At 59.4% G+C, this 24,920-nt stretch overlaps 1 protein-coding gene across 10 annotated transcripts in view; it reads right to left on the reverse strand.

The window, feature by feature from the left end:
* The window catches only part of NCOR2 (nuclear receptor corepressor 2), a 368,100-nt gene that overhangs the window by 21,493 nt on the left and 321,687 nt on the right, over window positions 1-24,920 (reverse strand). For 6 of the 10 annotated variants that reach the window (XM_057306005.1, XM_057306004.1, XM_057306002.1 and 3 more), the window contains 9 exons: window positions 20,203-20,833; window positions 12,994-13,114; window positions 11,928-12,084; window positions 7,581-7,745; window positions 6,646-6,785; window positions 5,811-5,913; window positions 5,471-5,575; window positions 5,074-5,177; window positions 1,452-1,602 (listed from right to left, as the gene is read on the reverse strand). In XM_057306005.1, the coding sequence (XP_057161988.1) occupies window positions 1,452-1,602; window positions 5,074-5,177; window positions 5,471-5,575; window positions 5,811-5,913; window positions 6,646-6,785; window positions 7,581-7,745; window positions 11,928-12,084; window positions 12,994-13,114; window positions 20,203-20,833 (1,677 nt within the window). Of the gene's footprint in view, window positions 1-1,451; window positions 1,603-5,073; window positions 5,178-5,470; window positions 5,576-5,810; window positions 5,914-6,645; window positions 6,786-7,580; window positions 7,746-11,927; window positions 12,085-12,993; window positions 13,115-20,202; window positions 20,834-21,807; window positions 21,859-24,920 lie in introns of all 10 variants that reach the window. The other 4 variants (XM_057305998.1, XM_057306000.1, XM_044389807.3 and 1 more) reach the window with 1 other exon arrangement.

Consider the following 24,920-nt stretch of genomic DNA (forward strand, 5'->3'; position numbering starts at 1 on the left):
AGCGGTGTCCTACAGACATACTGGGTTGCGGCTCTTAATTTTTTTCAAAATTAATTGCTGACGTTTAAACACGGAGATTTCAGATCAAAATGGAAAAAAAAAAATATATATATATATATAAGAAGAGATTAAAGTCTAGCCAGGGGGCTCACATCCATACAGGGCGACAGCAGTAGCTGTCTGGGCTGCCAGGGCACCCCAACCCCGCCGCCTCCCCCCTAACCACCCGGCTTCAGGAAGCGCAGGCGAGATGAGAAGCCCTGGTGCAAACACTCAACAGATGAGAGCTCAAGCACCAAGGGGCTCGAGAGTGGGCGTGGGGACCTGGGTTGAGGCTGTGCTCGCCCCACCTGCACGCCTCGACTGCAGGCCCTCTCAGCCATGCACTGAGGCTGGCGCCAAGACGCAGCCACTGGCCTGTCCCTCGGCCACATGGTACCACCTCCACTTCCCAGGACCGAGGCGGCAGGGGGCACGGGCAGAGGCGGACAAAGATGAGAGAAGATGCCTGTTCATTAGAGGAAAAGCAACGTAGGGCCCTGGAGGGCCAGCCCCGGAGAGGGGTACCCATGAGCCGCATTCCACTCCACAGCCCCGGGAGCCCAAGGATGTCAAGAAACTCACATCCCGGCTCTGTCCTCCCTTAACTCTCTCTGTGCAGGGCTCCTTAGGTGGGGAACCTGAACCCAGGAGGGGAGAGGGGGCAAGAGGCAAGGGGAAGGGGAGGGTCACTCTGGTCATCACACCCTGGTGGCCACCCATGTGCTACCAATTAGAGCACAGCATTTGCCAGAAGTGCTGGGCCTCAGTTTCCCCATTATGCTTCCAGCAAGGTGGGCCAACCCTTCCCTGCTGCTGGCTTAGACACCTTCAGGGATAGGGAGATCACCACCTCTCTGGTTGTGCTTTACGCTGTCACCCAGCCCTCACTCCCTGTGCAGCCACCTCCACGAGCCAAACACCCTGATCCCAACCCTCCTTGTTTCTCAAGGGGCCACCAGGGTGGCCACACAGAAGGACCACTGGCTGTCCCAATACATCCGTAAAATGGGGATAAAATGCTTCGCCCTGGTTCTTGACCACTTCCACAGACATCTGGCTGCCTTTTACCCTGACTGCGTTTTTCCGGACCCTCCTCTCTTGACCAACTCCAGAAACACCGAAGCCTGGGGTTTGGTGGACAAGCCATGCCAGAGGGGCAGATTTCCATGACTCAGAGTTCACAAGGTGACTTCCTATTTGCATCTCATGTGGGCATCCTGAGAGCTCTCTGAGGGGGGCTTCATCCGCTGTGCTCCCCCTAAAAACCCTGTGGGCGCATGGCCAACCTGCCTCCCGTGCCCCCATCAGCCCTCCACGGAAAGGTTCTTTCCTGGGCACTAAAAACTCCCATGGATAGGGAGGAGGAAGGCCGCCCCCCGAGCCGGGAGGCTGTTAACAACAGCACTCACCCTCATAGGACAGGACGTGGCCCTTCTTGCCCTCGTAGATGACGTGGCCCTTGGGCAGGCTGTCCTCCCGACTGCGGTCCAGGCGACTGGGGCTGTCCTCGCCGATGATCCTGGTGATGGTGCCTTTGTAGAGGACGTCGGCCGGAGTGCCCTGGAGGCACAGAGGGGGTAAGCGCCTGGCAGGCTCCACCAGGGGACCCCTCGTGCTCACCAGGCATGATGCAGGCGTGACCAGAAGACCTACACGGGTCCCTCCAGCTTCACACACACACATGTTCACATGTGCCAGGCCTACCGACACACACGTGTTCACCCATGTGCTGCTTCAAAGGGGGAGACGAAGCCCAGCAGAACGCGACCACACAGACCACCGCCAGGTCACAGCTTACTGAGCGCCCCCGGTGTAACAGAAACCGCCCAGAGCCCCTTAGATACATTCGTTCATTTAATCCTAAGACAGGTCCTATCACTGTGCCTGTTTCAAGGGGGAGACTGAGGCGCTGAGTGCTCAGTGACTTCATCCAGGGGCACAGCTGGGACTGGAACCCAGGTGGTCCGGCTCTGGAGTCTGTTTTCCAACCTGTCCCGTCTGGGTTTTACCGTCTCAGAGCCCTGACATTTAACTGCTGACGTAACTGGCAGGGGTGCTGAGATATGGTCCCCGTGCTGTGCGGGTACCATGCACTCCCGTTTCCCAGAACCAGGGCTTCTCAACCTCAGAACTATGCCATGGGGGGGGTCAGCTGCTTCTTTGTTCTGGGTGCTCTCCTGGGCATCCCTGGCCTGCACCCGCTGGAGGCCAGAGCTGCACGGTGCCCCCCAATCTGCCCCCCTCCAAGGTGTAATAATCAAAGATGTCCCTAGACATTGTCCAATGTCTGCGAGGAGGCAAAATTGCCCACTGCCTTAGAGAGAGTGAGCTCCCCACTAGGGGAGGTATTCAAGCAGAGAGAAGACAGCCACATGGAATAGCATCCTGCCCTGGGGAACTTCCAAGAACACTGAGTGTGAGGATCAGAATACAAGTCTGGAGTCAGACTACTGGATGGCAAATAGCAGCTTTACCAGTGAGTTGCTGTGTGACCTCTCAGGTCACACTACCTCTCTGAGCCTATATATCTGTACTTCTACAGAAAGGAAATAATCCCTGCATCTATGATTCTCAAAGGCACTTGGCATAGACAAGCTGCCCCCAAATCAAGATGTCTATGAGCCATGTCATTTCACAGATGTGGGGGTCCCTCTGTGTGCCAAGCCCTGGACCAGTGAACCCTGAGTCTTCCTGTGGGAACTCCTCTGCCAGGAAACATCCCCCTGTGGGGTAAGAGCAACAACTGGCAACTCCCTTTTACTGCAAATCCTGAGAGGAACAGCAAGACACTGAATGCAGACGGGCTCCCCCAACTTCTCACAGCAAACGCTCTAGCAGGGGTCTCCCCGCCACACTCAGCTATCTGTGCACACTCAGCAGAAACAGGCGATCACTGGGCGGTGGTCCAGGGGCAGGCAGGAGCACAAGGCAGGGACATCCTCTCTGAGGCCACGGACACCAGCATTGCTGTTAGCCATGTCTCAGTGCTGGCAGAACTGGGTCCATACCGGGAAAGCAGGGGCTCATCAAAGAGCACGGTGGGTGACGGGAAGGGGCTTTCCTGGTGGGACTGAAGGTGGTCAATGTCTTCGAGCTCCGCTGTTTACAGGGGCTCTCCTCCATGCCACAGAGGACAGAAACCCTGACGGCCACGGACCCTGCCCTTGGGGACAATCCCCTGGACAGACTCGTGTGAGCACGGAGATTGTTAGCCGGAGGCCTGTTTCAAGGACAGAGCCTGCAGCCTCAGGGCGTGGGCCCCACGAGCGCCACTCCCAGGGCAGGTGGGAGCACTGGGGAGCACAGAGTGTTGGGGCTTCGTCCAGCACCTGCTAGGTTTGCGGATGTGTGCGTCTATGTGAGTGCACACGTGTGTGTGTGTGGTCCGGGCATGATTTCATCACTGCCTGGTAGCAAGGCTGTGGGAAAGTCTGACTCTCCAGCATTCTGGCAGCTGCCACCCTCTGCCAAAGACAATCGAAGGGGTGTGACTGAACGAGATGGTGTGGGTCACAGTTGCCTGGAAACCTGGGGCGGACGGGTGCCTAGGAACTGCACATGTCAACCTTCCATCACCAATGACTCCACGAGAAAGCCTCTGTGAGCGTACTTGACTCGAGAGACCGCCCCTGCTCGAGTGAGTGTGTGCCACAGCCGGAGCCTGAATACCCTGCCTGACTTTTGCCCCAGGTACCTGCTCTTTGCACTCAGCAAAGCCACCTCCAAAAGCCTGTTATTTCAAAATCTACAGCTTTCTCCTCTGTGGTGTGATATGAGGCCACCGGGGTCAAAAACACCTCACTGCGGGCCAGCCTATGGCCTGACGCGCCATTAACGTGCGTGTGGGCGGGGCAGGGTGTGCTGTGTGGGCCTGTTTATGTCCGTGTGTCTCTGTGTCTGTGTGCCTGCATGTCTGTTTGTCCATTTGCCCTGTATACGTGAGCGTGTCTGCATTATGTCCATGTGTGTGTGTCCGTGTGTATGTCTGTGTATGCAAGCGTGTCTGTGCACATCCTTCCAGGCACACACACCTGTGTGTTCTGGCTCCTCGTTCTCTGGCCCAGTGCTCCAGAGCCAGACGCAGCTAGGCACAAACCTCTGGGTCCACTACTTATAACTACGTGACCTCCGGTTTAACCTCTGAGCTTTGGTCTTCTTATCTATAAAACCAGCTATGATAGCGCGGACTCTGTGCTAGTGTCATGTGTCTTGCCCAGAGCTGGGTGGAAGGGAAGACGAGAAAGCCCAGGGTGCTACGGACCCCAGGGGGTGATGGAGCCACGCTCATCCCGCACTCCCTGCTGCAGAGGTGAATGTGGCTCCGATGTCTGACTCCAGCCCTCAGGCGACCGAAACCACAAGGTTAAGGCTGGCACAAGAGGAAACCTCTTTGTTTTCTGGGACTGAAGTCAAAAACAGGGAGGATTATGACAGCACATGGGGAGCCCCAGGGGTGGGGGCTGGCTCCGTCCAAGTGCAGAGCACCTGCCCGCTGACACCTTGCCGGGAGCCTCCGCTCCTGCTCTAGACACCACGGCTCCTCGCCAGTCCTTGCACATGCCAGAGACGCTCCCACGTGCTGTTCCCCGAACCGGGAATGCTGTTCCCTGAGCCTCCTGTGGGGCTCACCCCCAGAAGTCTCCCCCACTGGCCTGGGCAGCCCCAGGCGTTCTCAATGGCAGTGTTTTACTCCATCGGAAGCACTGCATACTCCGAAGCCGTCGGCCCCGTTTTGACCAGTCTGTGGATCCGGGGCGACCTCCCGCGCTACCCTGCCAGTTCCTTGGGCGTGGCAAGTTTCGCGTGTTGCTCAGCACCTAAAGTGCCTGGCTCCAAGCAGACGAGACGAATGACCACAGCGGGAGTTGCTATCACCAGGACATCACCCCATCCACCAGCCTGGTGCCACGCAGTGACGTCCGAGGGAACAGATGGCCTGGCCCACCGCTCTGCCTGCAGTCCGGGCCACATCCGGAGCCGCTGCCTGCCGGCCCTCCCCCCACCCCTCAGGCGGCGCCCCAGGACACCTACGTGGGTGATGGAGCCACGGTACGTGATGGGACTCTCGGAAGGCACCCGCGTGCTGGGGATGCCCTTGGTGATGCTTCCTCCTGGAACCGAGCCCAGGGACGTCCCTAGAAGACATGAGACGCGGGGCGTAAAGGATGTCCGCAACCCTTTCCCAGGGGACTGTGGTCCTGCTGACCTGCGAGATCCCCTTGGTGTCTCAATGCAGAGGACCCCCTGCCCCTAAATGGGTGAGGCATTATGAAGAGGGGCTTCTGGACCCTCTGGGAACGGACGATGCTCAGCAGACTTTGGATAAAAGATCCCGTTCCCGCTTCGACCCTCCTCCAAAGAGCAGAGGGGCAGCTGCTGGGGATGCAGGGCAGACTCCAGGCCTCACACCCACCCCTCATGCCCTCACCTCTCAGCACGGACGTCTCCTGGGCTGTGGGCACCCCCAGGCTCTCCGGTGGCCCAGCCTGGCCCCGTGGGGACAGCTGCTCCTGCTTCACTCCGCTGAAGGGTGCTGGGGATGGGCGAGAGCAGTGAGCCACGTGCCACTGGGATAGGGACTTGGAGGGAGGGCCCCCACCTAATCCTACCCAGGGGTTGAGGTCCAGTACTGCCGAGGATTTGGAGTACCACCCTCCCATCAAGTTTAGGCCATGGTGCCAGCGGCCAAGCCGCCTTCCCTCATCCCCTCAACATGGACAGCTGGAGCCAAGCCTGGGCCTTCCAGGTAGGGGGGTGCAGATCCTTACCCAGCTTCTTGGGGTCCATGGCGAGGGGCAGCCCCATGGTGATGGGGCCCACAGGGGCCTTGGCGTGCTCGGAGTATGGGACGTGGAGCTGCACCGACATTCCCTGTAAGGGGCAGAGGTCATGGGGTCACAGGGGCCCCCACAGTCCCTCTACCACATGCCCAAGCCCAGCCAGAGCGCCGACATCCCTTTCCACAAAAGCCCAAGAGGAGGGAAACCTCGGGATCACATGCAGGTCGGGCAGCTGGGACTCAAGTCCCAGCCCTGCTGCTCAGCCGAGTGACCACGGACAAGTCCCTGGCTCTCCTGAGCTGTGGTCCCCTCACCTGTAAAGTGGCCACCGTGATCTGGTGTCATTTAAAGAGAATGATACACACCCATGGGCTAGGGCAGAGTGGACACCTCACCCCGTCCCTCGCCACACAGGTGGGTAGGTCAGGGAGGCCAAGGGGCAGGTAGTCACGGACAGGCTCACCATGTGCTATGTGTCTAGTGCATTCAATCTTCAATTTCACAGAGCAGAAACAAGGCACAGAAAGCTTAGGTAACTTGCCCAAGGTCACACAGTCTGGTTGCAGCGCCCATGCTCCTGACCACCCCAGATTCCCAAGGTCCTAAGTGCCTGGGACAAGCTCCAGGCAGCTCAGACCCCAGCAGCACTGTGCACAGAGATGACTCTGGCCCCTTGGGTGCCCAGCTCCCACCCAGCCATCACCGCTTCTGATGCCCCCACTTTATAAATGGAAAGAATAACCCCCAAAAGAGGAAGTGGCTGTTCTCCAGGCACCAGGCCACACAGATGCTCCTGGGGGGAGCGCTGACCCTCCCGCCTCACCTGGGAGATAGCACTCATTTGCCTCTCGAGGACACTGGGGTGCTTAGTGGAGGAGATGAGGGGCGGCGGGTTGGAGATGGTAGGTGGGCGTGGCAGGACGGGCCGGACACTGTCATGGAGGCCCAGAGGCAGTGGGTGACCTGCAGGGCACACATCTGTCCATCACAGGGCCCCCGCAGTGGTCGTGCCCCTGCCAGACAGACCCCCCTCAGGCAGGTCCCTGTCCACATGTGCCCCTCTGCTGCTCTTGCCATCTCTGTCCTGATGAGCGCCCGTGTCTTTGGTTCACACACCACAACTCAGGGAAGCCTCCCTCCACCCTGTCACAGCCCAGACCCTGGCCCAAGCCCCTCACCTCTGGCCCAGACCCTTTAACTGGTCTCCCCATTCCCACTTTACCCAAACCCACGCCACCCCCCCGCCCCACCCATCCCAGCAGTAGCCCATTCCCCTCACAGGAACCAAAGGATCTTTCTAATAAGTCTACTGGTTCACATCCTCCCCCCTGTTGTGAACTTTCCATGGCTCCTCACTGCTCCCAGAATAAAGTTTTAACCTCTGACTCATCTTTCAGGTTCGCCTGACTTGGTGCTTGCGGTCTCCCCCAGGCTTTTGTTTCTACCTGTCCATTCTCTAGCTCTAAGTCACTGGTAGAAGGCAGAGCTCCCACTCTAGGGCTGCCCCTCACCAGCTCAAGCACCTCCTATGCTCCCTATTGCCAGTGGCTTCAATCTTAATCCTGCAAATTTCTCAAATCTCAATAGATCTCTTTCTTTCCCTTCACCGACCAGACCATCTCTCTTGTTGGGGCCCATCAGACTCTAAGATGCTTCTGCGTGCAGTTCCAAACCACTGCACACAGTTGGCACCCAACGACTGTGCTGGCTGACTCAGCGTGGCACCCGAGGAGCCCAAGCTTGGGCCAAGCTACTCACCAGGTGGGGCGTAGGAGAAGGCCGAGGGGTCAGGGGCGTGCGGGGAGGCCTTGATCACCTCACGAGGGGGCACAGGGAAGGGCAGGCCTGACGTCCAGCACGGGGGCTCCGTGGGCAGCTTCTGGCCCTCGGGTGCAAAGGCCGGGAAGAACACAGGCTTCTCTGCTAACGGGATGAGGGAGGGCAGTCAGCTGAGCTTGGCCAGCCCTCAGGGACCCGGCAGCCCCAGCCACCCCTGCTCAAACAAGACCCTTCTGTGCCCACAGCACTGGCCTTGGGCAAGGATGGGGTCCTGGCCAACAGGAATGGGGGTCTCTGCTGGGAGCCCACCAAGTCTGCAGCCCGGCACTGTCCTGAGCCCTCATGATATCCTGCTCGTCACAGGAGCGTGTCTCTGGGCTGGGCTGGGGGACTTGGCAGCCCCTGAGATCCTAGGGAGCTGCTCAGTTCTAGTGTGCCAGGCAAGCAGGGGGCCCCAGACAAAGCTCCAAGCAGGGGCCTGCCGCCTGCCCCCACACAGACACTCGCTGTGGGGCACAGCCGCGTCACCCGCGCATGTGTTGTCTATGGCAGAGCTGAGCACTTGCTGCACAGACTGTCTGGCCCATAAAGTCTACAATATTTACTGTCCGGCTCTTTCTAGAAAAAGCTGGTTGGCCTCTGCACAGCGATGAAGGCTTGCTGTGACGTGTATGCCCTGGCCGGAGGGGCGGCCGGAGGTGCAGATGCTCGGGAAACCACGCCCATGGCAGCCTGTCTATCGGACACATACGACATGCTGGGCACTGTGCTAAGCGTCCCCCCAGCGTAAACCCCAGGAGCCTCCCTGTAAGCTCATGAGAAACTGGCTGCTACCAGATCTGTCGTACGGAGGGGGAACGGGAGGTACCGACACACTGGTGACGCTCTCTAAGGTCACCAGCAAACGTGCTCGCCGTGCTGGCCTGTGCAGCGCAGCTCACACAGCAGGAGGCTGCCGCCCACAGCCCCCCACAGGCCGGCACTTCCCAAGTGCTTCGTGTGGGCCAACTCACTTGTCCTCACTATGCCAGAGACAGAATAGCCACTGTCCCCGTTCTACAGATGGGAAAACTGAGGCCAGGAGAGGGGAGGTCACCTGGTCAGAGGGCCACAGCTGGCAAGGGAGGGAGCTCGAGCTCGGGCAGTCAGGCTACAGGCTGTGATCTGAGCCTTCACCAGCGCTCTGCCCACAGGAGGATGAATGACAGCTGGCCCCAGAGTCCTCAGGCCTGGGGACACCCTGTAGATGGGGTCAAAGGCCAGAGGCACAGGTCCGTCGTCATGGTGTTCTCCTGCCCACCTCCCACTCTACCGAAATCTGCCTCAAGCTCTGAACATCTCCCTTGAGAACTGGCTGGGGGACCAATCCCGTGGGAGAGAACTGGCTGAGAAGTCGAGCAGGACACACAACTTGGAAACGCCAGAACTCTCTAGCCCCTGGACAGAAGAGCAGGCAGGTGTCATCTCTTGGCAGAGGGAGGTTCTGAAAGCCCACTGAGGTACGGCAGCAGAGCGCTAGCATGGATGAGTGATGCCCGCTGCGGGCACAGCTGGTGGCAGGGAGGCGCGCACGCTCCAGACCCTCTCTCTCCCCTATGAGAGACTGAGGGCCCCCTGAATCTTCACCCTGGTGAACTGGGCAGCCCACAGGAGAGGGTCACAGGTGCAGGGAATAACCCAGTGGAGGGATTCCACAGCCCTGCCGTGAACCCCCGGGCCTTGCTTGTCCAGCTACCCAGCCCTGTGTGTGCCTCGGCTGTTGCTGCGGCTCAGCTTGGGTTGTGGTGGGCGGGGGTGGGCTCCAGGGCTGGAAGGGAAATCTGGGGCTGGGCCAGGCTGGGCAGGAGGCCGAGAGCCTGCAGAGACAACCTGTTCCTCCAGCTGGCCCCAGGGGAGCTGAGGGACTGGCTTGGCTGAGCCGCTCCACTCAGGAGCCAGGCAGCTGGGAAGGCTCCTGCGAGCCCAGAGAGGTAGTGCTGGGTATCAAGTTCACATGTGTGCTTGAGGGCACTGAGCAGCGAGGCAGACCCCATGAGAAAAGCACGCAGTGCCTGCTGCCCAGTGCACCGTCTGCTGCGGGGAGGCATTCCAGGAAACAGCACAACCCTAGGCCAGACTCAGAAACCACTGGTTGTGGCTCACTTTCTCCCAGGACAGGGCCTATGACCTGTCCCAGCAGGTCCTGGCTAGCCCCGTGTGGTGCCCAGCCACCCAAGGGCAGCCTAGCCCTGCTCACATCTGACACAGGCCAGAGCTGCTTGGGCCCCTGACATCACTGCACAGCCAACCCCTGGGCTGGTGCCCCAAGGCTGGAAGGTCTTCCAGAGCTAGACCCCACTCTCGCCCAACAAACCCCACCCCCCTCATGGGCTATCCTGGTCCCAGTACGGGGGCCGGCAGGGTCCCGAGAGAAGGCAGACACCCTGCCCTCATTCCCACTTGAGTTTATCAGCAAGCCCCACTGGCTCTGCCTCTGAAACAAACTCCCAGTGCACCCCCTTCCTCCCCACCTCCATGGTCACCCCTGCAGTCCAGGCTGCCACCACAGCTGGTCAGGAAGAGCACTGTGGCCTCCTCCATCTGCCCACAACTCCCTGTAGCCCTTACCTCTCAACAACAACCAGGGAGAGAGACAGCTTTCCAAAACAGAAATCAGATTATCTCCACAACACAAACACATTAAAATTCCTCCCGAAAAGGCTTCGCCCACACCTGAGACAAAATCCCTGCGGTACCATGAGCCCACAAGGCCCGACACAATCATGGGCCCCCATTTTCCTCTCTGATCCTCTATCCTACCCTCTCCCCAGTCACAGCGACCTTCTGGCAGCTCCCCAGACACACCAAGCTTGTCCCTACCCCAGGGCCTTTGCATTCCCCCAGATCTTCCCATGACTGATTCATCATCTCCACAGAGACCACTCCTCTGAACCCCTCCTCACCGTGCTTTGTTCTTCAGCTGCATGACCTAACCTAAAGTCAGCTCGCTTCCTTACGTGCGTCCTGACTGAGTGGCCTTCCCAATCACAGAAAGAGCGCCCCGAGTCCAGGACTTCATCCTGCTCACCACCGAGCCCCCGGTGCCTAGCACAGCACTTGGCCATCACAGGTGTTCAACAAATGTCCTGGTCCAGTGGCCACAAGACAGCCCGTGTGCTGGCCAGGATGCACGCCCCCCCCCCCCGTGGGGGTGTCTAAGACTTCCTGAGGCAGGTGGAGACGGCCACAGGGAGGCAAGGGGGCGGGCAGGCTGATTAAACAGGGATTGTCTGGCAGGCCTGTGTCACTTGTGGGAAGCGTGCAGCCGTCCTCCTTCAGGGACAGCCCTGCTCTTTGTCCTCAGACAGGCAAGCAGCACCCCCCTCAAGGAGGCCTGTGGCCAAGGGCCAGCCTGGCTTTCTAGAGAAGCTGCTCTGCCCAAGAAGGGGGTGCAGGCGGCACTGGCCGCCTGAGCCCACCCCTGCGCTGCGCTGCTCAGGGAGGGTGGGCTGGGGTCCTGCTGCCCTCAGACCCCGAGAGCGGCCAGCAGAAGCCTAGGCTAGCCCAGTGTGGGGGAACTCCGGAGGACCGGCGCCCAGCACCTGTGATGCACGTGGCACGTGCTGCATGCCAGGCTGCCCTGGGGAGGGGGCCTCTTTGGGGACACAGGCCTGGAACTTCTTGGGTCCAGTGGGGAATGTGAGGCAGAGACAGACAATCTGGAGAACAAGAAACCACGCCTTGCCTGTCTCCTGACCTTGAGCTTCACGTGGTGACAATAAAGCACGCCCTGGGCAGTTGCTGGAACACAGCTGCTCAGGGAATTACCCCCACGGGCTCCCCAGTGAACCCAGCGACCTCGGCCTGGAATAAGGTCAGGATGAGAGCTGGAGGGGGCAGTGCTTCCTGCCCAGGCCTCAGAGTTGCTGCCAGCTGGGTGCTGAGCTTCATGCAGGGTTCTAGAAGCTCCTGTGTGGGCTGAATCACATGGAGTCAGAAGCTGAGCACAGACGTGCTTACGTGCATACACAATGCTTTCGAAAATGTTTCAAAGTTGCCAACATTGAGAAACTGCACCTCAGGTGAAAACATGGATTTCTGGCTTTCCCGGAAGCACAACAGCAGGCCTGTCCGGCCACGGGGTGACTTGGCTGAAGCCAGTATGTGCCCACCTTAGAGAGAGCAGGAGTCTTCTGATTGGCCTCATTCCCACCATGCCCTCCTGCCCCCTCCAGCCGGTCTACTCCTCTAGCTGGCCCACCCACCACTCTCCACTCGGAGTCCGCAGCAGCTAGCCTTCTGCCCCCCACTCCCCTGCTCTCCACACGGCCAAGGACACACACTCACCCTCCTTGTCGGCAGGAGGCACGGGGCTCCTGCTTTTGCCTCGAGGGCTGCTGCTGGGCTGCTGGGGGGTGTCACTCTCCGGCTGCAGGGGCTGTGGCGGCGGTGGGGCGGGGAGAGCTGCGTCCTCCCGGGGCGGCTCATGGACTTTGCTGACCTGCTGAGAGAAGCAGGGAGAGAAGTGAGTATCCTTACAGGCCGTCCAGGAGCCACAGAGATGAGCAGCAGCCTTCCAGGTCTCTGCACATGACAAGCCTGAGAGCCACAGCAGTGAGGTGCCCAAGGGCACACAGCTGAGGGGGGCAGGAGAGTAGGTCTTCGCACCTCCCAGCTACCGAGGAGGGAGTCCAGGCCCCTGGCCCCGAGTCTCTGTAGGTCTCAGAGAGATCGGGATTGACAATCGGGACTGCACCCAGCCGTGAGAGCTGGCAGTGTAGCCTGGCCCACCCTGCGCCCCTCACTCAGAAAGCCCTGGTCAGCTCAGAGCCCCTCAGCCCGTAGCCCCCAGCTACGCTTGGGAAGCCCAGGCATACTTCTTCAGAGAGGGTGGCCCTGGCAGCAGCTGGGCCAGGGTGAGGAAAGGGCTCCTTTGAGGGGCTGCCTGCATGGCCTGGAGAGTCTTCTGTGGGGCCTCCCCAAAGGGCCTCATGTTTAGAGTGGGTGGGGCTCCAGCCTTCTCCCCAAGGTGCTGTGACCTGCCTTCCCTGATCTGGGGAGCTCTGGAGAGCCCTTGGGGGCGGGGGGGGGGGCGTGGTGGGCACAGCCACTCTGGCTCAAAGGCCTGCAAGGGCACCGGGCTGGGAGGGTCCCTTCAGAGCCCCACCCCACACGCCTGCCAGCTCCTGGAGCTGTTCCCGCCTCATCTCCGTGGGGATTTCTCCAGGAAACAGGAGGCTGCTGGGAAGGTGGGAAGAGCGAGGCTGCAGGTGCTGCCCCCGCCCCCTGGAGCTGCACACCCACCCTGACCTACTGCCTTCCTGAAGCAGAGGTGAAGGATGGGGGGCACGGGGGCTGCAGCCTTCCTTGGCAGGAGTCCTGGGGTGCGACAGGGGAGCGTCTGGGCACTCACAATTGGGGGTATGGCGGCCGCCCGCTGCTTCAGCTGCTTCAGGTCCAGCGGCTTCTGGGGTGAGGCGTTGGCCCTGGTGTCACTGGTCGGGGTGAGGAGGCTGGGCCGTGGTGACAGCAGCCTGAGCAAGAGACGAGCGTCAGCCCACAGGCTACCAGCTGACCTCTCCTGGCTCCAGCCCTGCACAATGGGGCTGGAGGGGCCATCAGAAATGAGGCAAATGTCCACGGTCACTGGCCAAGGAGACCAACCAGGACTCTGGGGTGGGGAATGGGAACAGACTCCCCCCCCGCCCCCGCCCCGGGTCCTTGCTGGCTCCATGAGGAGCTGAGACCTCTTCCAACCCCAGCCTAGAGGCCCAGGCCAGGATCCAACACTCGTCTGAGACAGCCCGAGGCAAGCAAAGTCCCAGGAGAGCCCAGACTTAGGGCCCGGGCCGCGGTCCTTCGGAAGCTGCAGGAAAGCCAAAGAATCAACTAGATGTAGGCTTGGTGAGCTTATGACATTATTCATCACCCACATATGAGAGGCTCAGGCACCAGGGCATGGAGCTGGGTGGACCCCACTTACTGGAGGACAGGAGTTGGGGAACCTACCCTCTCAACCAGAACGCTCCACTAACTGGAATCTAACCGTTTACTGAAGAGCTAGAAGCAGGGAGACTGCAAGCTTTGCGTGGAAGGGCTGCGCGGCGAGTACACTGTCTACCCATCAGCCAGAAGTGCGGCCATGAGCTGAACCGGGCCTGTAAGTGCTTCAATCCCCAAAGCGAGGTCACGTCCATCTGCTGTGGACACGCACAACTGGGTACCTGCACAGGGCACGCAGCAGTGCCGAAGCGGGTGCCAGGGACAGGGTCCCCGCAGTGGAGGGCTGCAGTCTGTGGGGCACCCCGGCAGAGCCTGCCCTGGGGGATGGGGCTCCTAAGCTGGTCACAGACATCACCTCCTGCAGGAAGTCTTCAGGGATTTCCAGGAAATCCCAGAGTACTGGGCACAGCAACTTGCCACAAACCCATCTGGCTCCCTAGTTGGCACGAGGTCTCCAAGGCGGGAGAGCTCAGTCTGCCCCAGCCTCAGACCTTCACCCACCCGCCAGGGCTGCCTGGCTCCTACCCAGCTCTTGACTCTCTCCTGCGATCTGCACTTGCTGGGCACACAGCAGACCCAGTGCTGTGCTTGGGGAGCACAGAGACCCAGGATCCACTCCTGGCCTGCAGGATACCACAGCAGATGACCAAACAGGGTGCGTGAGGGCATCAGCCACAGTCTGGGATTCACCCAGAGGGCAAAGCTAAAGCTGGGTCCCCAAAGCTGGAGGGTCCTGTGGGCACAGTGACCATACCGGGCGATGCCATGTGCAGACTGTAAGCCATAGCCACTGCCTTCCAGGTAAGAGCTGTGACAACCAGGACATGGCTCACGCCACTCTGCAACTGCACGGCTGGTGCCAGACCCCCAGCGATGAGGAAAACACGCCTCCTTCCTGCGGATGGAGCCGGGCAGACACCTGACTCGAGGCCTAGGTGCCCTCCGCTCTCAGTGGTGGTGGGGCCACCGACCATGGCCATGACAGGCTGTCCTGCGGGTACCTGCCTCCCACCCGCATCTGCCACACGCTCGGCTGAGCAGAGACAGACACGGTGACGCCTGCTGGGGCTGCCCAAGGCGTGCAGGTGGGGCCGGGTGCAGAGGAAGGTCGTCCTGACTTCTCCATGCTCAGCTGGCCTCCACGGTCCTCCCCACCTGCTCACCCTCCCTCCTGCCCTCACCTCTCGACCTTCCCAGACCCTGCTCATGCTCTGCTCCGAGGGCTTCTCCACCTCCCCAGACCCCGCTCAGGCTCCACTCCAAGAGCTTCGGGGCCTTTCCTGCAGCTGCCACCCCTCCCTGCTCCCCTGTATTCAGGCCCCCAGGCCCAGGCACCCTAACAGGTCTAAGCACCCACCATTAGCTGTCCTGATGCTCCCCACCTGCCTCAACCCTACACCACGCCCAGCCTCCCCTCCCCTCTGCCTCCCAGCACCCATTTAAACCAACCTGCACCTGTAAACTTCAATTTAAAAATGAATATGCCACTTTGAAAGAAGTCTGGCAGTTCCTCAAGAGGCAAAACACAGTTATCACCCGATCCGGCAATCCGGCTCCTGGGTATTTCCCCAAGAGAACCGAGCACACAGGCCCACAGGAAAACCTGTCCACGAAGACCACAGCAATACCAGCACCACAGCCGACAGGTGAAAACCACCCAAATATCCAAAAACAGATGAAAGATGAACAAAATGGGGTCCGTCCACACAATGGACTGCGGCTCAGCGATAAAAACGAAATATGACCCCTGCTATACGACGCGGATGGATCTTGACCACAAGATGCCGAGCGAGAGAAGCCAGACAGAAGGGAGGTGAGTGGAGGCCAGGGGCTGGGGACAGAACGAGGAGTGCTGCTGAAGGGTACAGGGTTTCTTTCTGGGTGACGGAAATGTTCTGGAGTTCAACAGTAGTGATGGTCGCACGCCTCTGTGAACAGACTAAAATCCACTCAACTGCACGCTTTAACAGCTAAATTGTACAGTCGGTGAATTATAGCTCCATGAAGCTGTCATGAGAAGAAAATAAAGAATGTACTATATGCTAGCCATGAAATCAAGAGTTTGATTAACTGTACTGTTTCCACGAACGATAAAATGTATTTTATGTGTGTACAAAACTACTGTAAGACACAAGTATTAAAGTTACAAAGTAACATTTTGTATCAGTTTAAGTACCTTTTTATAACATATATATAAGAGAAGTGTTTGCCAGTGAACTAGGGCCTTCCCCTCGGGCCTGGACCCTGCCTTGTTTTCCCCACAGCTCCTCACACAGGGAGGGACCGTCACATCAGAGAGCAGGGGAGCAGGGGAGCAGGGGCTGCCCTCAAACACTCTCAGCAAGCAGCCATTCGGGGCACACATGGAGCCCCAGACTCCCTTCCTGAGTCCCCCACTGAGTGAGGCAGGAGCTCTGTGGGGACTGGTGCCATGGACACAGCACTTCACAGTTTATGAGAGGCCTCCTGACACCAGCCCAACCACCCACTGTAAGAGGCCAGCATCCAAGAGCGAGGGTCTGGGTTCAAATCCTTGACAAGCCTCAGCGTCTGGAACCCCCAAAGGAGCAGGAAGATCCTTAGCATGGACAGGACTCCCAACTTGCTCTCGTTCCAGCCACTGCAGCCGGCGAGCGCTGCCTCCAGGAGCCCTCCTCAGGGGCAGCCCTGCTTCTGTGCTCTTTCCTTTGTTTTCTTAGAAGACAGCAGCTTTTATTTCTCCTCTCTGGAGGCCCGGTGGGGGGGGGGGGGGGAGGCGGGGCTCTCGGAGCCTGGCACCAGGCATGTGACCCAAGAGGAGGGGAAGCCGGCAACACGGCTGGGAGCGGTTCAGGGCTCATGCTCCCAGTTCAAATCCCACCTTCAGCTGTAGGACAGAACCACTGTGCCTTGGTTTCCTCATCTGTAAAATGGGCATGAGAACAGTCACCCCTGCCCTCCCAGGACTGTTCTGTGGGGGAACAAGGGACTGTACACGAAGCATGTTGAGCAGCACCTGGGGCTGAGTGGGTCAGGTGATCTTTACATCACCATGGGTTTTCTTCCCACACTGCAGGGCCAGGGCCAGGGCCGGGGGAAGGGGATGAGCAACAGGGGACTGGGGACACCCTGGGTCTGCGACAGGGCACCCCTCTGTCTGCAAGTGTCCCCCTTGGCTTCCCCCTGATCACCAGGCTGAGCTCATCCTCGCTACCATGCTGGGGCTGGAGGGTGAGGGAAGGCTGGTCATGAACAGTGTCTGCATAGATACGGTTCTGTTGCTCCCTATGGGGCCAGGTCCCTGCCCACCTGTCACCTTCTCTCCTGACCCTCTCCCTCGCTCTGCCATAGGCTTCTTTGCCTTCCACCAAACATAAGCTCATGTAGCCACAGGGCCTTTGCACTGGCCATTCCTCCCACATCTCCCACTACAGGCTTTGCTCACCCTCCCCATGCCACCTCCTCAGAGAGGCCTCCCTGACTGCTCCACGTATGGCCCCTGCCCGGCACCCCTAATCTTCTCATCGCCCACTTGTCACAGGAGCAATTGTTCTGCTTCTTGAATATTCCCGTTCCATACTAGCCAATCTCACTAGAACGGAGCACTCTGGAATCAGGGCTCATCTGTTCTGTTCCCATCATCCCTCGCACCTAGAAGGGCACCTGGCACACACCAGTGCCCAATCAATCATTTACAGAATAAAGAAATAAAAGGGAAATTGCTATTAGGATTCTATCAAAATTTCCGGGGCAGAGGGGAAGAAGCCACACTCCAGCCCGCTCTTGGAGTAAACTTTCACTGTTTCTAAAGCAGATCCAAAGGCAGGAAACCGTCCACTGAGCACCTAGTGTGTATGCGCCCGGCCCCAGCCTGCAGTTCAAGCTATGACCTCTGCTACGCGCACAGTGAGCCTGAATGTGGGGACACCACACCCATCTTATAGAAAACTGAGGCCCAGAGGAAGGGGCTTTCCGAAGTCTCCACCCCACGAGAAAGTGCCCAGGCACCCGCTCTGGAAATTGGGACAGAGGAGGGCAGGCGAGCTCAAGGCTTAGCAATCAAAGCCACTATCTCTGGTCGTCAGCCAAGAAAACTCCCAGGCGGAGGAGCCGCCTGGCAGAAGGTGACGGAGAGCAAAAGCAGAATATCATTTCTCTCTCCAAAGGTCGTCCGGCAGGGGCCAGAACGAGATGCCTCCTGGGCCTGTCCAGGGACGCCCGGCTCACCACACCGGGGCTGCCAGGCGGGAAGGAGGGTGGTAGGCGGTTGGCCAGGACCCGGGGTCGTGCAGGGGCCCACCCGTCCCGCCAGCCCTTCCGGGAGGCCCTGGCTGCCAGGACGTGCTCTGACGCATCCTGCCTGCGCGGCTGTGGCTGGGGGAAGGGAGGGGTGGCAGGCGGCCAGCCAGGAAGAGGTCAGCAAGCTGGCCTAAGTCCAGCCTGGCTCCGAGGGCGGGGGACCAGCCTCGGTCACACAGGGCGTGACAAACCAGGTGTCCTGACTCCCAGCCCAGGGCCGCTGCTCTCTGGGGATTGAATGTTGGACATTCAGGCAGGAAGAGTGGATGGAGCCAGACCCAGCTGGGGGAGGGAAGGACACGTCCCTGGGTGGGGCTGTAGAGGGGGAGAAGGAGGCCGAAAGTAGCCTCTGGGGCTTCAGGCCTGGCCAGAGGGATCCAGGGGGTTAGCGGGGCTCAGCCCAGCCTTCCCAGTTCCCCAGTATTGGGCAGGCCATGTGAACCCAAAACACAGACTCCAGGAGGCTGCTTATCAGCGTGGTTGCCCCATGAGCTCAGCACTCTTCCCGCTAAGAGCAGAAACATGTTTCCATGACTCCGTCCCCGTGGCCAGCAGGAGCAGGGTGGGGAGCCGCCCGCCCTGACCCCGTTACCCAGGCACAAAGGGGGAACAGAGCAGCCAGTCCCTGGCCGTGGGCCCTCCCTAAAGGACCGGGCCGCCATGCGTGCTGTTTTCCAAGGGCAAGAAGCTCAGGAGCCTCTAAACCCTCAGAAGCTTGTTGGCCAGGCCTTTGCTGGTCGGTCACAGGGCCACCCACCAGACTATCTTCCTGACACAAACGGGGTGAGGCTCCTGCCAGCGGTGGCTCCCAGGGACCCCCGGACACAGGAATTGGAGGACCACGTGGCTCACTTCCTTTTGTGGAGGAAGACCCAAAGAGCTCTGGATGAATCTGATTTTCACATGAAATGCTCAAGAATTTGCCATTTTAACATGCCCCAAGGTGAATCATGGGGCAGAGGAAAGGCTCCGAGTGAACTTGGCGATTTGAAAGTCAGATTTTCCTCCCTCTCGCTCTGCCCAGAACTTTTCCGAGAGACGGGAGAGGAGAGACAACAGACCGCACTGTTTTTAGTCAAAATAAAAAACGACCCGCCTGCCTCACTAGAAAACATTCCTCCAGTGTCCAGATGTGGGTGGGAGCGGGTCTCTGCACCTCTGCCCTCAACTGCCCGCAGCTGGCCCCAGCTTGGGGGTATGAGCATTGGTGCTGCCAGGGTCTCAGGGCTCGGCGGCCTCAAGCATCGCTGCCAAACGTGGTGAAAATCCAGGGCTCCAGAGGCTTGGGAGGGAGGTGGGGTCCGGCACCCCAGGCCAGGAGCAAAGACAAAGGTAAGAAAGGGAGGAACACATCTCAGAGACAGCGGCACCCAAACAGGACAGCACAGGGGTCCCTCCAGGCCACCCCCGCTAGGAGAGCAGCCTCAACAGCTCAAGCGACTCAAGCCAGGACAGGGGCTCCAAGTTCCCATACGCGGACCCTTGGTGGATGGATGAGACACGAGCCATCAGTGATCTCAGGAGTTGTCACAAGCACCCGCAGGCAAACCTGCATCACTGCTGGGACACGGCAGCCACCTCCCCATGCCTCTCTGAGCCCCACTGAATTCCCCGAACTGACAGCCAGCTGCTTTCAGAGCCTAAGTCACACCCAGCTGAGCAGGGCATTCCCCTGAAAACGAACTGCAGCCATGGTTAGCCCAGCCCGCTGGCCCTCACTGGCTCCACCACCCTGCCTGAAACACACAGGCTCCTTCCCACCCCCGGGCCTTAGCACCTGCTGTTCCTGCCTCGTTAAGGATAGAATTGTGCCCCCCACCACTCCCAACCCCCAAACATGCTCAAGCCCAAACAGCCAGGGATCTGTGAATTTGACCTAATTTGGAAACAGGCTCTCTGCAGATGTGATCAAGTTAAGATGGGGTCATTAGGCTGGACCTGAATCCAGTGATGGAGTTCTCCCAAGAAAAAGAAATTTGGGCACGCAGACACACAGGAAAACACCACGCAAAGACAGAGGCAAAGATGCGAGTGATATGTCTACGAGTCGAGGAACGCCAAGCATGGTCAGCCATCAGCAGAAGCTGGAGGAGCGAGAGCTTTCAGAGGAGCAGGGGACTGGCCACACCTGCTCACCCACAGCCACCCAGTTTGTGGTGCTGCACGCCACGTTCCCGGGAAGCCAGCCCCACTGTCTGGCACGCTCCCCTTCCAGACGGGCCCGGGGTGGCGCCCTGCTGCATCCAGCCACGCTCCCCGAGGGCAGGCAGAGAATCGGCCTGTGCGCTACTGCCTCGGTGCTGGCAGAAGACGAAAGCCGCCACCCGCTCTGCCCACTCACCTGTTCTTATCACCCCCCTCGGGCTCGTCCACCTCGTCTGCACTGCAGGTAGCACTGGAATCACTGTCCTGGGGGGCTCCCGCGCCCTTGGCCGTGGTAGATTTGCCCCCAGGGCCGCCACCTTCTTTCTTCTCCACCTTGAGGGCCCCCTCGGGTGCAGCCTCGGCGCTGGCCTCAGAGCCCCCCTTGCCCTTGTCAGGCCCCTCCTCCGAGGCCTCCTCTTTGCATTCGCTCTTGATGGGCTCTGCGGGGGGCATCTCAGCAGGCTCTTCCGTCCCGCCCACAGCCACAGCCAGCTCTTGGGCCACAGGGGGCTTCTGCTCCTGCTCCTCCACTGCCAGGGGGGCCGCGGCCGCCTCCTCCTCCTCCTCCTCCTCCTTGGGGACCACAGGAGGGGGTGCGGTGGGCGACGCAGGTGCTGGCGGGGGCGTGGGCGGGCCGGTGGCTTCGGGGGCTGGGGTGGGCTCGGTGGGGGCCAGAGCGTCCTCTGGTGGTGGTGTGGGTGGCTCAGTGGGTGGCACGTCAGTGGCTGGGCCAGGTGGGGGCTTGGGCCCATTCTGCCCCGTGTCCTTGGCGGCCTCGGTGCGGGGGGAGGGGATGCTCTCAGTGTCAGAACTGTTGTTGACCGTGGCTGTTGGGGGGGAGAAAGAGGCAGGGTAAGTGGTGCTGGGGGCTCGGGGATGGAGCCGGCCCGGCCCATCCCGGCTTGAGGGCACAAAGTCAGGATGTGGCGGCCCCATAGCTTGACACCACAATGGCCCTGAGACTCCTACGCGCCTAAGCAGCTGGCCCCTCCCAGTCCTGGGGCACTGCCCTCTCCCCTGCCACCTTCTCCCCATGCTGACCCTGGCGCCCAGCCACCTCACTAACTTCCGGCCCTGGGGTCGCTGGCATCCCTGCACAGCCAGGGCTGCGGGCCTTCATCTGCGCTCCACCCCTGGCTCTGCCCAGGCCAGCAGCCCGGCCGCGGTAACACAGATCACCTCTGGGCCTTGCTCTCCCCATCTGCAGAGCGGGGAAACTGATCCCAGCTCAGAGGGTAAGTAAGCCAGGAGGTGCAGCAGCACCAGTGACACTTGGGAACTATTCGCTACCGCATCGGGGAACTCCGAGGAGCTCCCACACGGCCTGGCACATGGCAGGTGCACAGTTAAGCATTAACCAAGTAACTGAACGTGTGTGCAGATGAAGGGTGAGGGCAGCTAGCCTCCCACCTGACTCTTCAGCCTTAAAAAAAACCACTCCTGTCACTTCTTTGGGTCTTAATCTCACCATTTTGTGTAAAATAAGGACATGTGAAAAGCCCTGCACCTGTTGTTGGGAAATCAAACAAGGTGAAAGTCACAGATGAAAACACTGGTGAAAATCAACAGAACAGTGGAGCTGAGTGTACAGATCTGCCAGAATGAGTCAGGGAACAGCATGGGGAACAGACACTGCACAGGGAAGGGGGACAGAGGCAGCAACAGCACAGATGTTGGCACTCACAGAGGCATGCTCACAGAAGTGGGGCCCCTCGCTGAGGACAGGTGACCTCGGGATGCCCCTGACCCCAGCACAGCCCTACCCCTACCCCACTCCCAGGCCAGCCGGCCACATTCGTACCTGGGCCACTGCATTCCCCTCTGGGCACCTCATTCCCAGAGGTGTGTAAGGCTGGAAAGAAGCGAGAGAAGGATTAGAAGCAAGGCAGCAGGAGCAACAGGCAGGAGAGAGGAGGTGGCCAAGGAGGCAGGCCAGCGGGGGACCTGCAGCCCGTCAGGCAATGGGGACTTGCAGCAGCCCTCATCTTGGAGTGACGTGCCCTCTCCCTTCAGACCCCACAGGTGACCAGCAGAGGCTTCGGCCAACAATGGGGCTGGTGCAGGGTGAGGAGCCAATCCCGCCCACTCCTGGGTGTCCTTGGACAAGTCATAGGCCTTCTCTGGATCTGTGTCCCCAGGACTCTGAGGGTGGGGGTGCTGACCTCAGAGATGGACAGGGCTGCAGGAGCACCCTTTGGGGCCCTGAACCTCATCCCACAGCTCAGCCACAGAGAGCCAGGTGAGCAGGGGGCTGCCATGGCCCTGGACAAAGGCTTCCTTCAGCCCCTGCTGCCCCACCCCCCAGCCTTTCCCACTGCTCACGTCCCTTCAGAGTCCACTGCTCCCAGAAATCATAATTGGAACAACAGGGCTTCTCTTGTGGGTGCTGAGCTGTGCATGGGGGCCTTCATGCTTGTCACTCATTTAATCCTCAGCAACCCCTAGGATCAGGACAAGCAGCATCTCATACGCAGATGAGGAAACTGAGGCATGGAAAGGCCGAGTCACTTGCCCCAGGCCATACTGCATGGGGGCAGGAGAGGGCTGACCCCGTGTCTCGTGCCCCTAACCACCAGGTTCCTGCCTCTGTGGGCGGACTCCAGTGATGCCACTTCTTTCTGCTCATTTAACAGACATCAGGGCATAGGGGCCAGTGCAGATGCCCCCTGGACAAGTGGCTTAACTCCCAAAGTTTCAGTCTGCTTATCTAAAAAATGGGCAGTTAACCCCAGGCTCTCTCGCTCACTGAGAGGCTTGTCTCCATGAGGAGTTCTCAGGCGAGCGTGCGCCCGAGGCCAGGGGCTGTAAAGACTGGGACTGCAGGGCCCAGCCCCGAAGCGTTTCCTCATCAGTCAGTCCAGGAGGGGCCCGAGGATCTGCACTTCTGACCAGTGTGAACCCTGGTCCCCAAGCAAGCCAACTGTGTGACCTCAGGTGACCGCTGTGCCTCAGTTTCCTCATCTGTAAACAGGGTGACAAGAGCACCTACTCCACTGGGTCACTGTGACGGTTTGAGGGATTAGGACTGGGAGACCATGATCGCTGTGGAGACACTGAACAGAGGATGACTCCTCCCTCCCTGGATGGTTCGTCTCTGCCTGGATGCAACAAGGCACTTGCTGTCCACCCCCTGGAGGGGTCTGCCATGCTGCTGGGGCTGGCTGGGCTTTCTAGAAGGTTCCACTAGGGCGACCTCAGGCCCTAACCCAGAACCTCCCTGACCTCCCCCATCCTGGTCACCAGGGACAGTGTTACACAGCAAATGCTGGTTGGACTGGCCAACTCCAAGTCTACCAGTTATATGACACCCTGCGAGAGCGGTTCTCCTCTCCTTGGGCCTTGGTTTCAAAACTCATCCGTGAGATGGGAGTAGCACCCCGTACCTTTGTGCAGGATTTTCTACCCTGCTGCACAGGATCCTTTCAGAGCCATCAAGTGGTCACAGGCCTCAGCTCCGCCAGACCAGCCCTCCCCCTCCCCCCAGCACAGAATGCCCCTCCTCCACCCCTGCTGTGGTATGCAAACCCTACAAGTGACGGGGAGTTCACTACCACACAGTTCTCTTCCTGGGCAGTGTCTGCTCTGGTCTTAATGCTGAGCCAAAGTCTGGCTTCTTCTACTTTCCCACCAAGGCTGCACCCTATCCACAGAGACAGCTGGGAGGGTACTTAAAGAGGGGGATTGGGTTTCTGCTTCCTTCTCTTTTTCTGGCTATAAACCCAGGACCCAGAAAACAAGGACCCAGAAAACGAGGGCAGAGGGATTTGCGGCCTCCATCAGACACTGGCCAGGCCTCTCACCAGTCTGGACCAGAGAGACCCAGAGCAGCGAGGGCGGATCAGACTGCATCCCCAGACCCGCCCCCAACTTGAGGCAAGGGCAACCACATGGCCCCATTCTCTGTTTTCAACCAGGAAGCAGGGTTCAGGCTGGCGAACGCACTGGGGGCTGGCAAGCTTCAATTTATTTGCAGGCCTGGCTTGAGGAGCCAGAAGCTAACTCGCACCTTCCTTCAGCATGCGGCAGAAGCCTGAGAGTCTGAATGCAGAGGCAGCAGACAGGAGGAATAGGAAGGCACCCTAGGCAGGGGTGGGAGGAAAAAAAGGTCTGTTCACCAGGAACATGAGGGTCCGACTGGGGCAGCTCTTGGTAGGAAGATTAACAGGTGAGGCACAGACATTCAGCTAAGCAGGGGTTGGGGTCTTCAGGGACATCGTGCCATGTGGGGCAAGTATAGACGCAGATAATTTATCATCCAAAATGGGGCACTTGGGAGTAACACTGTCATCACCACCATCACCGTTGTCACCACCATCATCACCATTATCATCACCATCGCCACCACCGCCACCACCATCATCACCATCACCACCACCACCACCACCACCACCACCATCATCGCTATCATCACCATTGTCACCACCATCACCACCACCACCATCATCACCATCGCCACCACCGCCAACACCATCACCACCACCACCACCACCGCTATCATCACCATTGTCACCACCATCATCACCATCAGCATTATCATCACCATCGCCACCACCATCATCACCACCACCATCACCATCATCATCATCACCGCCACCACCACCATCACCACCACCACCATCATCGCTATCATCACCATTGTCACCACCACCACCACCATCACCATCATCACCATCGCCACCACCACCAACACCATCATCACCACCACCATCATTGCTATCATCACCATTGTCACCACCACCACCACCATCATCACCATCGCCACCACCACCACCACCATCATCACTATCATCACCATTGTCATCACTGCCAACACCATCATCAAAACCATCACCATCACCACCACCACCACCATCATCATCACCATCAACACCAACAACGTCACCACCATCACCATGCTCCCCCTCCAAGGCAGTC

Source organism: Ursus arctos, unplaced genomic scaffold, assembly GCF_023065955.2.
Source record: "Ursus arctos isolate Adak ecotype North America unplaced genomic scaffold, UrsArc2.0 scaffold_34, whole genome shotgun sequence".
Taxonomy (NCBI): Eukaryota; Metazoa; Chordata; class Mammalia; order Carnivora; family Ursidae; genus Ursus; species Ursus arctos.